The 14,908-nt window shown below is 40.4% G+C and overlaps 1 protein-coding gene across 11 annotated transcripts in view; it reads right to left on the reverse strand.

Moving 5' to 3' along the window:
* Window positions 1–11,300: 11,300 nt before the first annotated feature.
* Stxbp6 (syntaxin binding protein 6) overlaps window positions 11,301–14,908 on the reverse strand; it is a 226,996-nt gene continuing 223,388 nt past the window's right edge. For 10 of the 11 annotated variants that reach the window (XM_087553803.1, XM_087553801.1, XM_087553796.1 and 7 more), the window contains one exon: window positions 11,301–14,566. In XM_087553803.1, coding sequence (XP_087409929.1) covers window positions 14,543–14,566 — 24 coding nt within the window. In that variant the 3' untranslated portion in view covers window positions 11,301–14,542. 11 annotated transcript variants of the gene reach the window in all.

Below are 14,908 nucleotides of genomic sequence, written 5' to 3' on the forward strand. Positions count from 1 at the left end.
CTTTTCGGATTTCTAGCCTCTCCATTTGACTTTATTAACTCACTGCTCCGCCCTTTATCCAACCATTGTAGCAGAACCAGCCATAGTAGACTCAGTATAAAATGACAGTTTGGGGGGTTGTCTAAAAATTATGGAGAACTTCAAGGCGGTAAGTAGAATATGAAAGTGAGTACAGATCCTTATTCTCTGCACAAGGAAATGCTCATAAACCTGGACCTCCCTCTAAGGGCTTTTGTCTCCCCAGTTCCCACTCTCGTTTATATCCTTATTTTAGATTCTTAGAAAGTACTCTTGAATGACAGCCAAGGATCTCAGATTTACTGAAAGGCTTTGGAGCTCCTCACCATTCTCTGAGTTCACAAGCATGGCACAGACTGGAAGGAGTTGGCTTAATCCATGCTATAAAAATGGTAAGAGAAGAGCAATTTAGCATGGGAGAGGGAAAGAAATGTGACCTTTGAAATATGAGTACAGGTGGGTCAGAGATGTGAAGCAACATGTAGCAGTGGAGGCAGGGGGCTTCTTATATCCACCTGCAAGAAGAAACTAGAAAGGCAGTGAATAAATGAGAAATAAACTCCCACCTAGACAACATGAAGGTTTCAGGCTTTGCAGACCTGCCTTTTGCTAACAGCAACAGGGCTTTCGGAAAACACCTGGACTAGCCATTGACAGTAAACCAGATGGAGGAGCAGGACAGAGGTGGGTGAGGTCCTGCCTTTAGAACAACATGGACCTAATGAGCACAGCTAATTAGCAAAGCTGCATTCATATTTCCCACCCGGGCTTGACAGGACAGTGAGAATTATGAAACGGCTGCTGGCAGATAAATAGGGTTTCCTCCACCATCTGTCTTCCAAATGATCCTGTAGGTACAGCTATTATTTCAGTCAGACACTGGCAGGCAGGCAATTGTTCACAGCCTCTGTGAAGAATAGTGGCTGTCAAGGGTTTGGTGAATGTTACGACTTTCCGCCGGCCTGTTTTCAGCTTGTTGGAACCATTAACACAGCAGACCTATCATAGAGCAGCCAGAAGTGCTGGACTGTCTTTGCCCTTGCCTGCCCACTAGGCCTCTTCTCCCTCCTTCTTCTCCTTATTCTTTCTTTATATCTTCATGTGCTACACCCCAGGTTTCCTCTCCTCCCCTGTGTCTTCCCCCTTTCTTTATTTCCCTCACAATACTGGAAAAATATCTGGGGGTGGGACTATGTTTCTCCTAGGAAGTCTAGGAAGTCTGGTGTGTGGTGGAAGGAAGAAGGACATACAGGGCAGGAAGATCAGGTGGAAACCAACTGCAGCTTCATGCAGAGGGAGGTTTGTGAGTCTGGTATCAGGGAATTGGAGATGCAAGGGGGAATTTAAGGGAAAAGAGAAAAAAAAAGAGATGCTTGCAAAATACATCCTGTATTAAATGTTGCATTTATCCTGGCTAATACACTGCTCATTAGATGAGAGAGAGAGAGAGAGAGAGAGAGAGAGAGAGAGAGAGAGAGAGAGAGAAAGAGAAACAGCTGGAAGACAGACTCTCATTAAAATCCCTCAAAGGTAGGCGTGAGCTTAAGCACATTAAATAGTTTCCTATAATTTGATATGTTCATTTTGTCAGCAGTTTCATTTTCATCTCTTTTGAACCAATCTGAGGGACATACTCAGTCCACATCTGGTTTGATGTGATGGATCTGAAGCACCACATACAGCTCTCACCTTTAACACTCTTTAGAACCCCACTAGCACAGACCCAGAATTCAATAGCATCCCACTGTTCAATTGTACCTTGTGTAACAGGGTGTGTCTTTGAAAAGATCGTAGTTTGAGACTCAAAGTCAAGGGTGAGATTTGCTCTTGAATCTTGGTGAAAGTGAGGTGTCTAGAGCTTAAGATCTGTCCCTTTCATGCTTGCTTATGTGCTTGTCTGTTTCTTGGTCTTTTCTGTGCCTCCTTCCCTTCCCTAACATTCTGCATCTATCCCTAGCCTGCCTGGAAGCACAGCTGAAAAAGAAAATTAATCAAATTAAATCAAAACAATACAAAACACCTTCCTTCAAGCTTCCACCTCTGTAAGAACTGTCATATATTAAAAATCATCATATTTCACTAGATAATGTAATTCCAGTTTCTTCACTTCATCTGCGCCAGGAAGGGATTCTGACTATGGTGTCTATTATTGAAGTGTCTGGTTTCTCACAATCAATCAACTAAGTGTGGTCTCTTCTGAGATTTCATTGTCATAAAAATGTGAGGATAACTCTTGGTACTACATTGAGACTCAGGCTCAAAGCTTTTCCTAGCAATATAGGGTGAACCCAGTGGCTTCATGTCTAATACTCCACCAGATTATCATACTGAAATAGACAATTGTAAGGATGAAAGGAATCCCCATATGGAGGCAAGAGACATGATCTTGTATCATCTTGGACAAACTTTGTGTACCCCCTCAAGCCCATCACATGTAAAAACTGAATTTGGAGAACATCATGTCCATTTAGACAAAGATGTTTTCTTAGATTTAGAGAGATACAACTTCTCCCCACACTGCCCCCTTGAGTGGAATCCCTACATTACCTTAGAGGTTAAGGACTTTGTTAGTTTTCAATTGTAAATGTAACAACTTACTAATTTGGTGGACTAAACCAACATAAATTAATTTTGTGATAGTGGGCATGCATGTGTGTATAGTCTGAGTGCACCTGTGTATGTTTTCACATGTATGTAGATGATGATGATGATGATGATGATGATGATGATGATGATGATTGTGTGTGTGTGTGTGTGTGTGTGTGTGTGTGTGTGTGTGTGTGTTGTCCTGATGGCTTCTTCAATTTCTGTCCACTTTATTGAGACAGGGTTTCTCTTTGAACCTGGAGCTTGCCAATTCCAACAGACCTATCTAGTCAGCTCGCCCTACTGCTCCCCTTTGAGGACTGGGATTTCAGGTAATTGTTATGCCAATCTGGGTTTTATGGGTGGTGAGGATATGATCTATAGTTCTCACACTATTATAGCAAGCACTTTATTCACTGAGCCCTTTTGTAAGCCCCACCACAAATATTTTTGTTATTGTAATCTCAAAGTCAAAGTTTGGGCAAGTCTGCATTTCTCCTGGATGCTCTAGGAGAGTCCTATGTTCATGTTATGTTATTCCGAACTCCTAGGGACCATCTGCATTTATTGTCTGTTAGCCATTCTCTTTATCTTCAGCTAGGGATCAGTTGTCATTCTTTCCCCCCCTCTCTATTTATCTCTTCCTACCCTTTCCTCTCTCTTTTCCTCCCCCCTCCATCACCAAGGCAACTTCCCTGATTCTAACAATTCTGTCTCCTTCTTATTAAGATCACTGTGTTTAATGGGCTCATTTAAATAACCTGTGCTAACCGGTCTCAAGATTCCTAACCATATCTGCAAATCTCTTTAGCTATGTAAGCAGCATATAGGGACTTATAGGTACCATGGGTTAGGAGGAGCAGAGAACTTCCTCCTGGCTGCTTGCAGATCTAGATGTAGAACTCTCAGTTCTTCCAACATCATGTCTGCTTGGATGTTGCCATGCTTCCTGCCATGATGATAATGGACTGAACCTTTGTGAGCCAGACCCAATTAAATGGTTTTCTTTTTTAGAGTTGCCTAGGTCGTGCTGTCTCTTCACAGTAATGGAAACCCTAACTAAGCCACCCTCTAAGTCAAAGAAAAGAGAAATTCTTTTAAAGTGACTTGGACATCAACCTATTGGGGTTCAGAACATTCTACCCAGGTCATTTCTGGCTCTTGGACTTGCACACCTTGGGACAGTGGAACTATAGGTAGACGCCTTCAGTAGATCATAGAGAGATTAGGCATGTCAAGGTACATCACTAGTTCTCTGTTGCTAGGCATGTTTTTATAAGACAACATTGACTCCTCTATTTCTCTACCCTACTTGCATCCCATTTCCACTCTTCAAGACAAGAAGTAACATATGCTTCTAAGATTCTCTGTTTTAGCATAAAACAATCCTCCCCTCTGCCCTCAACACCTATGCTGATGTCATCTGTGTCATCATTGTTTCAGGCTCTTATATAATGGCCTTCTGTTCCTAGTACCTTAAACCCCTACACTCTTTAAGTGACAAATTAGAGATTTATGCTCCTAGGTTCCTGTAGTTTTTAAAGTCTTTCAGATTCATCCCCCTGGGAAAATGAAGATTTCAGCATTTTATAGCCAAAAAATGTAAGTGCCGCTGTGATTATAGTTAACATGCATTGAATACCTACAGTATGCTGTCGCATTGTTAAATATTTAACATAAAGCATTTCATTTAATCTTCAGTACAATCTCTGAACTGAGTCACTTTGTAATAAGTACTACTCTGTACACTGAATGAAATAGCAATGCTTCCTCTGATACGTGTACATATATGGTGACATACATATGCAAAGCCATGTACATTCTACTCAGGAGAGATTAGTTCAAGGGAAAATATTTTTAAACATCAGTATTTATATAGAGGTACTAAAAGGAAGTTATGTATAAAAAGCCAGGAACTCAAAGTTCATTTTTACTTGAGAGAAAATTATAAAGTTATTAAAAATTATATATCCATTTAATCCATAAACACAAATTACTTTTAGATATGTGGATACCACTGAGATTAGGCAACTCTTATAAAAGAAAACATTTAATAGGGACTTGATACAGTTTCAAAGGTTTAATCCATTTTCGCCATGGCAAGGAGCATGGTTTTGGAACAATAGCTGAGAGCTATACAAATAAATGAACCACATGTACACAAACATGAAGAAAGAAAGAGATGCTGCAAGGAGCTGGTCAGGGAAGGTCTTTCTGAGAAGACAGTTCAGTGGAGACTTTGGAAATGGTCACGATGTGACATGACGGGGAAGAAGTATTCTTGGCAGCAGACACAGCATTTGTGAAGGTTTTCTCATGTAGAAAAGTTTGACCTGGTTGAAGAGACCAGGCAATTACATTCTGTAATGAGGTAGCAACTGCACACATTCTGGTTGACTTTAGGAGATACGGCTCTCCAGGTCCTAGCAGATCTGGGAACTGAGTTTGAGCCTCTTCCCCTCTCTTCCATTTCCTCCCCTCCCCTTTCTTTTCCTACCTCCTATTCCCTCTTCATCCTCTTTTCCTTTTCTTCCCCTCTTCTCTTTCATTTCTTCCCCTGCTTTACTCCACAGGAGTAGAGCAGACATGATGGAACCCAGTGGGTAGAATGTGAACCATGCTCCTTTCCAATGTCCTCAGATTCTCTCTTAAAAATCTGGGGGTGACAGGCATGTGATGGGTCCTGAATCGGGAGGGCGGCTCCCCATTTTCCTTTACAGAAACAGGAAGTGTCAGGACTTCCTCTAGCTCAGGAGTGAGCTTAAAGGGAGATACTTGTTTCACTTCCAATCCTTTCTTCTATTGCTTTCAAGGGGAAAGTGAGGCCATATTGGGGCCCTCAAGGAGAAACTGAGCTGGTTGTAGCCTTACCACTTTCCATGTGGATAACAGTGCTACACTTGTGGGTTCAGATGAAGGGAGATGAGTCTGCCATTGATAGGATGCCCTTGGGCATCTTCTGTCAGAACCTGACTCTCAGGTAACTTATTAACTACCTCAATATTTTTCTCAGTAATTTCCCAGATTTGGTTCTTTTCTGTAGCCTCTTCTGTTAACTAATGTTAGAACACTGTCAGGACACCAGACTTGCCCACTGAGGAAGCAAAGACATCTCAGTTCAGTTCTTTGAACATGAATGTCACTTCCCTGAAAGGTTTTAAAACTTTGTCATTTTTAATGTTTCTTGGTGGGTAGACTTCAGCTTCTCTGACAGGCTATGAGGACTCACCAGCTTTACTAGTAGTCTTAGGGTACAATGCTTTCAAGGTGGGCATTGTACAGTGCAGTACCTTGACCAGCAGCCTAAATCCTAATGCTGCCATGTAGGCTTCTAAGATTTGGCCTCAGTTTAACTGCCATTCAATAGTATTAGTCTTTTTTTAATGTAGTGGGGTTATCTATCTACCTATCTGTCTGTCTGTCCATCTGTCTATCTATCTAGGATTTTTGAAACAAGGTCTATATAGCTCTGGATAGCCTGGAAGTCACTGGTTTTATTTTTTCCCAGTAAGTTCCTATCCATATCCTCTATCTGGAGACTTTATTATACAATGCTTCCAAGGTGGGCAGTACAGTGCAGTACCTTGACCTTGGGACGCTCATAACATTTGCTTTAGGAATGGCTTGTAGCCCAGCTGTCTTCTTCTATGAGCAACTTGGCACTACGCCTTACTGCTGCCTGTTTCATGTTCCATAATGGCAAGACTTTCTTGGGGCTTCATTTTCCTTTTGATGAAGTAAAAAAAAGTTAGTACCACCCACTGCTACTAGGATGAGCCCACAGGGAGAGAGGCGATGATACATAGCGTGACCCTTTGGACACTGCATGGGGACAGTGAGGACTAGGGTTTAGAAAGTCCACACCTCCATACCCCAGTGCTTTCTCAGTTGCTCCACCACGTGCCACTTCATCAGGCTGAGGCTCTGACCTTGCTTGTCTGGACGGTGCTTTATGAATGGCCTAATATTGAAGATAGGATTCCATTTTATAAATAAAAAACTTTAATTGTGTAGAAATAGTATGCTGTCACCATAGTTTTTCTGAAACTTTTTCAGCTGAATACGTCAGGTGCTTCCAGAAAGATACATCACCAATGTACATGTTAGTGAGAACTCCTTGCCTCCTGTTCTCTTTCAGGGCCATTTTAACATTGCATCAGGTTTAACCTGTAGAGCTGACGGTTCTTTTAAATACCATCAGGGCAGTAGTCTAAGAAGGTTCTTGTCAGCCTCCTTGGAGTGGTGCAGATGACTTTGTTGAAAGATTCTGAACCTTACTCTTGAGAGAGTGGCATGAATTTCCTACTCAAAGGACACATCAGAACATCTCCCAAACTAACTGCTCATTTTCATCTCCATGGTTGGTGACCTAGATATAGAGTTGAATTTCCCTTATTAATTTCGGTTTCTTGGAACTTTTTTTTTTTTTTAAGAACGTAGCTCCTACTGGGCACTGAGGTCAGCTATCTCTCATTTGCTAGAGCTTCTGTCTATGTGATGTAGAAGGATTATAAAAAATGATCAGAGAAGTGTGGATAGCATTTGCTCCAAATGCCTTGTAGGGAGTGAAGGAGAGTGTGTCCATTCACCAGCCAACACCTTGTTCAGCAGCCAGCAATGTCCTCCAAAGTCACTGTGTTGGTCTCATTCACAGGACAGACTCCAAGCTGACATACAATGAGTCCAGATATGGCATGCATGGGGGTGTACATTCAGTATGTAATTCAGTTGCTACACTTATAGTCACCTCCAAAGTCAAGTCTAACAAAGCTGGTGCTGAATTTTAAAGAAGAAATACTTGGAACACAGATTTCTCTTTTATTATCCTGAAATCCACACTCCTGCGAGTAACCACAAGGGGGTGCCCTACCCTAACTCACCACACTTTAAAGGCAGTGATTTAATTTGTGTGTGTGTGCGCGTGTGCGTGTGTGTGCGCGTGTGCGTGTGCGTGTGCGTGTGCGTGTGTGTGTGTTACAATTTATATATCTTAGTTTCACCCGGACAGCTTTCTTCCTTTTATCATAGTAGTGGGGATGGAACTTAGGACCTCACTGTAGACAAGCCTTCTACTGCTGAGCTAGACTTCCCACTCCCTTAAACATTTTCTTCCTAAATGGCATGGCTCAGTTTACACTGAAACATTCCAGACTGATGTAAACATGTCTACAAATACTGGGTGTTAACTCCAGGCCTGAAACAAAATACCCAGAAGGGAACCTTTGTGCTGTGAATAAAAGGCATGCTTACTCTTCAATAAAAGTGTATTCTTTGTCATCCTGAAATCAGAAAAAGACAATTCTTAAGGAAAACTTTATGCTTAAAGAAGTTCTTAAGGAAACTTTATGCTTCAGCCAGGAATTATTAGTCGTAATTAAACAGATCATTGATGTACATGCTCAGTGCTTACACAGGAATGCTCTTTAAAATTTGTGATCTCCAGTCTTCCTCCCAGCAATGCTTGAGGAATTCATGGGCTTGGTTTTCTTGTTTCTGTGTCATCCAACAAATAATTGTCAGAGCAACTGTAATACAACTGGCATTGGACAAAAGCCTCATCTATATCTAATGTTGACAAGTGATACCTGGGACTCAAAGGACTGGAGCATAACTTTCATTTCCCCCCATATCTAACTCTAGATGTGTGATATTTAAACTTACCACCCAGGGCAGATTGAAAGGAAAATGTATGTGTGGTAAAATAAACCTTCCCTCCACTGGAAAGAACCAGTAGTATTTAGAAGGCCTTAATAGAGGAAGTCTGAGAATAATGCTGACACATATGGCCAGCTAAATCACAAACCAGTAGACCTGACATGCATGGATCTGGTTTCTATATCATATTCCATGACACTCAATGCGATGGGCCATGGGATGGGCCAGACCTTTCATGTAGTCACCCTGAAGACCTATGGAGCTTAGCAATGACTCAGCCAACAGATGAAATTGTGGCAGAAAACTTGAAGAAAAGGCTTGTTCTATAGCAACTTCCTCTGAGGTAAACTTCCAAACTTCCATCCTGAAGGAGGCAGTCACATGATGTTTTCAATGGGTGTGAAACATTACTCCTGCAGGGAATCTAACAGGAAGGAAGCAACTGAAAAGCTTCAAGAAGTCCCTGAAACTTATTAAAATTCTACATCTCTCCTTTCCCAATATAAGCAATAAGAACTGATGAGAAATACTCTCAGAAAATTAGACCTAGAAAAGAAAGACAATAGCTAAGCTTCCTGAAACAAGCTCACCTGGAAAAGATTCTTTCTAATTTGACCAGCTGCTTATGGGCTGTACAGTGTACTCCAGGCTCCCAGCTTTTGTGAGCTGTCGCCTATGCTGGAGTGGGCTTTGGGCTTCAGTGATGCAGCTGTCTCCAAGTCATTTCTGCTCCTGTAAGTAACCCCTCACCTATATGCCTATAAGCAAGAGCAATAAAACCAAACAACCAAACAAAAAAAAAATGTCATGGTTTACCAAGCTGGATTTTCAATAGTATCCTTATTTTGGTCTGGGCTTAGTTCCCAGTCTGGAGTATACAGACATTTGTTCATATCTCCCAAAGAATAAGGAGGAAGTGGGCAGTGAAAATAGGATTTGGGAAATACAGAGGCTCCAGATGAGGCTCAAATGTGAAAATATGAGAATCAATGTAAAAAAAAAAAACTACACCTACTGGTAATTCAGTATAAATACACTTTATACTGAACATTCTTGGCAGCTTTTATTTGCTAGTTTAAATCTAGTAAGCATCTGGGAAAACCAGCTGCCCCACCATCTGGGGCCTGTAGAACGAATCAATGAATTAATTAATTAACAAAAGCAAGATAACCAGGGATAGCAAAACAGCAAATCTAAAAGTAAAAGTAAACATTGGAATAACATTAGAACTGGCTATGACAGTCAGGGTAAAGGCTGGCTGTAACCCTGGGTAAATCCACACTTTTCTGACATGTGCCCCTTAGACAGGCTGAGCTGAAGAAGAGATAAAGAAGAAATAGTAAAAAGACTTTGGACAGATTAGACTTTGATGAAGGTTTGAAGATAACTTCTGCATCAGGAAGGTTTGACTTCATAAAACAATTACATGTTGCTATGGCTTGGATTTTTTTTTTAATGTTTTCAAAAGTTCAACCTGTAAAGAACTGGCCTGTCATTTGAAAGCTAAACCTTTAAGAGGTGGGCGTAGTAGGGGAGCTTCAGGTTACTAGGGGTACACTCTTAAGAGTACTTGTGGAACCCAAATATTTTACTGTAATTTTCACTTTTGGCCATAAAGTGGGCAGTTTTGTATCATGGGTGGTGTATTGTTACATAACTGGAACGCAAAGGCAATGTGTCTGCACGATCACCCAAGGGATCCCCCAGAATTATGAGCCAGAGACACAAAGATTGCACTGGCTATTTGTCAAGTCGTGGAACACAGATACGATTTCCGGATTTCTAATGAGAACCGAAGGACACCCTTCTTTTGGTGTCTTACCTGGCTGAGGATTTAGCAATCACATTCCGAGCAGTGAACTGAACCTTGCCTGTGGGTACAGGCAGGTTTTAAAGCTGAAGTTACATAAAATGAGGAGCTTCATGATGTTTTCGTGAATTTCATTACACTGTGCTCCTGTTCAGTCCATTGCCTTCTGGCCCCCTTGCTCTCTATATACACATGTGATGAATCCAGATTGCACGTGAAAGTATGCTGTATCTCTCTTTCTTCCTATTGCTTTCGCCTGCTCTCCTCCTGGTAACCTCTACCTTTCACACATAAGTTCCTGTTCTACATGTATAAGTCCAAATTCCACACGGGAGAGGAGTGCTGTCCAGTTAGGCATGAGTTTCTATCCATGCCATGTAAGTGTTTGTTTTTGTTTCTTGCTGGGAAGGGCCCATTGGAGGCATATTCAGTGTTACTGTTGTGGAAGTACTCTCTCCAGATGAAGTGACCTTATCAACTTGTCATATTCATTCTCTCAAAATTGGAGTTGGTAAATGCATAACTGATAACAATTAAAATCCTTCTCACAGGATGATAATCTCTGTAGATCAACCAGATGGGTTGTAAATTTGTTCAGAAGAGCAGGTATCTTTGAAGTGCACAATTACCTCGGTTCTCATTGAACCAAACTCTCGCTATTGTTTCATCTTGGGTTAGGGGAGACCCACCTGCCTCTGAGTCTGCCTGCTTCATGGTGTGTACCCTCCAGAGATAGCCATTCGGCTGCTAACATTACTCAGGTCGCTTCTCTTGAAAGCCAATGGGGTGGCATTTGCTTTGCTGACAGAAACATGCCAACAACTGAACACATTGTGATCCAGTCTACCTTACAATTTAACAGGGCATGACGCTGGTCTACTCAATGATTGGGCATACTGATGATTGAAACAAACCTGTAAACAGAACACGTATCACTGGATACCAGTAAGAGTGAACACAGTGGTCAACATAACTGCTTCATTCACAGAAAAGAACCAAAAATGCAATAGTTGCTTAATATGGGCATGCTCTACATTGTGCTTAGCTCTTTTGTCTCCATGATATGTTTCTTTTAAACTTCAAGTTTTCCCATAATTTCATCATCTTTTGGCCTCCATCCTGAGGTCTCCTGTGGGGATATAAGGTTTGTCCCCAAGTGTAAGAAGTGTCATGGTGTTTACCTGCTGGTTGGTATTTCGTATGTTTCATAAATAAAGGAGAGGAACAAACATTCACCAGAGAGTTAAAATATTTAATGACAAAATCCAAGTTGCTATAAGAGTGAACCAACAGAACAGTTGTTAACTTGTCTCTGAATGAAACAAAAATGGTACTGTACTCAGTATCATAGAGAATTTCTGAAAAACCAAGAACAACACACATTAGCAGCATCACAATTCTGATAATTAGGAGTGAAACCTATCTTAACTAGTATCTCTTATATAGGGCACTCTGTAACTGTTTCTACATAAATGCATAATCTTTGCTAGTCACAATAGTATAAAACAGATTTCACTATAATTTTAAGTCTAACACATAATATTACTTCTACCAGACCTTAAAAAAAGTTAGCTACTGGTCTTGTTACATTTTACAAGTACATTCTTTAAAATGAAACATCAACCTGAATAACTGCATAGAGCCTGGACATAGATAGCTAATCATACTAGTGAAGAACACTATGGCAACATTCCAGGAAGAAGTGGAAATGCTGGCAAGTTCCCTTTTTAATGCATTATAATTTTTATGCATTATAATTTTATGCAATACAATTCACAAAGTCCTTCAGAGAAAGACCGCATTTCCAAAATTCATAATGAAGTGCAGAAATAAAATCAACACTGTACGTCTTCTAGCAAGCTCAACCAAATGACTTGGTCCCTTATGACAGGAGTCCTCTTAGCAAATTCATGCCAGTTACACTGTAATAGCGTTTTATATTGCAACACCTTCTACAAAAGGATTGCAATGGATTTCACATGTGTCATCAGGGGTTTCTCTGCAAGAGGCTGGACAGCTGAAAAGGGGCAGCAATTGCTGTTATAGTCCATGTGTTTGGTGGAAGACAAGCAAGATGGATCACAGACCAAGGTCATGGTGATGGCCTAGATGCTGATTGATCAGTAGAGGAAGCTAGCAGAGCTCCAGGTGGGCTTTTCTTTTAGTTCAGACTATTTCCAACAAGATTTAGGCCAAAAGTGATCAAGAGAGAGAATGGAAAGAGGGCAGGTACAGGGCACTTACATTCATAGAAAACAACTAAAAGGGGAAGACTCCGCTTTCACAGTATGCTTCTGCCTGTTCAGAAACAGATGCCCCAAAGTTGGTTGTCAGGTATCTAACAAGCAATTTTATTGTTGACTTGTGCGGGGAAGTTAGACTATTTCTCTCAACTCTGTATATTAACTCTCTGAAACTAGAACCCAGTTCTAGAAGACAAATATTCATGTTTTCTGAGATAAAGTCTGCAAATGAGACCAATTTGGAGTGTTCTTTGGGCGCTTTTTCTTTTTATTCTTATTTTTTACGAATCAGACAGTTCCACTAGTCAGCAGATGGCAGGTTCCTGACTTTTTTAAAAAAAAAAATTATAAGACACCTAAAGAAAAATGTAAGGTATAGTAAACATTCATAATCCTCTATGTACATTTTACAGTATGTTCTTCACCTGGATAATCTACCCAAGAGGATTCTTACACTTTTTTGCAGCAAATCCCATCCTCTTCCTGACATTATACCTATGCTATTCCATAGAAATGTGCTTTCTCAGGGGATGCGTTATTAGGAGAACTTAAGCTATTTAAATCAGCATTAATAATCTAAAGTCATCTCATGTTGCTGCATTAGAGACTACGTCACAAGTAAACAGGTGACTCAGTGGAGAGCAAAGAAGGAAAGGGTTCTGAAGACCCCAGGCATCTGAAAACTCCATGCACTGCAGTATCTGGCATATATAGCTCGCCTCATTGCTTTATGAGGAACAAGCATTTTTTATTTTTAATGTTTAGCTTTTAACCCTTGAGAAAACAAAGTCTCCACAGTTAAGTGCAGTATTACCTTGAGCAACACACAATCCAAAGGCCTGGAAGAGACTCTTCAATATGACAGCAAGGTAAAGGCTTGTAGCCATGCTGTCTGTATCAGATCAGGCAAGTTGAAACAGACAGTATGCAATCTGTCAAGAAGTACATGTTAAACAACACAAAAGAAACTAAAAACCACAACAATACCGGAACCTCCAAAACCAAGATACCAAGAAACTAAAAGTTCTTTCTCAAGGGTCTTGTGAGAGTGCCTCTAAAATTGGGTATAGTTTTGTTAAAAAAGAGAAAAAAAATACAGTAGCATCTTTCCATACTATAATTTGCATCCTTTTATCTAGACAAATCATTTATTTTTATTTGACTTAATTCATTATTATGTTATTTGTGTGTTTTATATGCTGGGCATATGTATGCTAGGACACATGTGTGGAGGTCAGAGGTCAAATCTGTGGAATCTAGTCATCAGGTTTATGCTATAAGCATCTTCATTCACTGAGCCACCTCATTGACCCTAGATACATTATTTATTGTTAGAAATATAAGTCCCCCCTCTCTCTTTCCAGCTATGATAATTTAGGACAATGACAACAAAAGAAATATCCATAAATGCACAAAGATTTTTAAATAGGCTTTACAGTAGGTCTTTACATTAAAATTTTTATCCTTCATATGATAATTTCAACTAATCAGACGAGAAGGAAAGCGCAGAAATGTTTATGCATCAGCCCAGAGAGTAGATTTCTATTTGAGATTCTGATTTGTTTTGTGAATGCTCTTGATGGTTCACGCAAAAAGATTAACATAAAAAGACAAAATCCAATTCCCCTGATACATCCATGTGTTTTCTACAGTACAGACTTGCATCTCAGGATAATGAATTTTAATTTTGCTCTTTAAATTAAGAGGACTAGGAGAGTGAGTAAAAACACTGCTCAGCTTTTATTTGTATCCAGCACCATCATCTGATGCCACCATATTGAACTATTTTGTTGCTTAGTTTCAGAGAAAGAGAGAAAAAAAAATACATTTTGCTAATTTATACCTGGCTTATTATTTGGTCTGAATTTTATATTTGAACTACAAAAACAATTTTCCTTCAAAAGGAACATGTGCACACACACAGATAACACACAGACTCGCACTCACACACACACACAATGGAAAAAAAATAAAAATGAAGTTGATGCTATTGCAGCATTCCTTAGCAAGATAGGGAAATGTGTGCACACAACACTGCCGCCTTTCATTCATATTAACATCTCATGATGAAAAACCATACCCTTCAATGTCCTTATGTTGGGAAAACAAACAAACAAACAAACCAACCAACAAACAGCAAAACCGAAGAAGAAGCCGTCTGGAAGTCTTGGAATAACTGCTGACCAAACTCCTCCACTTTCTTTAGAGGTTCACAAGGATAGGCAGTTTCTCAACATTTGTGCTTCATGGCAAGCTAAGGAGAGAGAGGGAGAGGGATGAAAAAAAAAGAAAGAAAGAAACCTTATTAATAGGCAGCTCTCTCTACTTTGCCTTCCCACATCCAGGATGAGAGATCTTATGCTTGGTGCCAACCATATTCTTGTCCACAGTGGCTCCTTGTAGACGTGTAATACTATCACCAATAGGTCACAGGACACTGCCCTTTGCCTCTTCCTTACCATCAGTTTTGTTGGTACATGTGCCTGCTGGCAGAGGATGCTGTGAGGTGTTCTTTCTTCCACAGAAGGATCGATGAAAACAAAATGCACAGAGAGGACAAGTGACTCATCCCTGAGACAGCTGGGATTCCCAAGTC

The sequence above is a fragment of the Rattus norvegicus genome, chromosome 6, assembly GCF_021556685.1.
Source record: "Rattus norvegicus strain SHRSP/BbbUtx chromosome 6, alternate assembly SHRSP_T2T, whole genome shotgun sequence".
Lineage (NCBI taxonomy): Eukaryota > Metazoa > Chordata > Mammalia > Rodentia > Muridae > Rattus > Rattus norvegicus.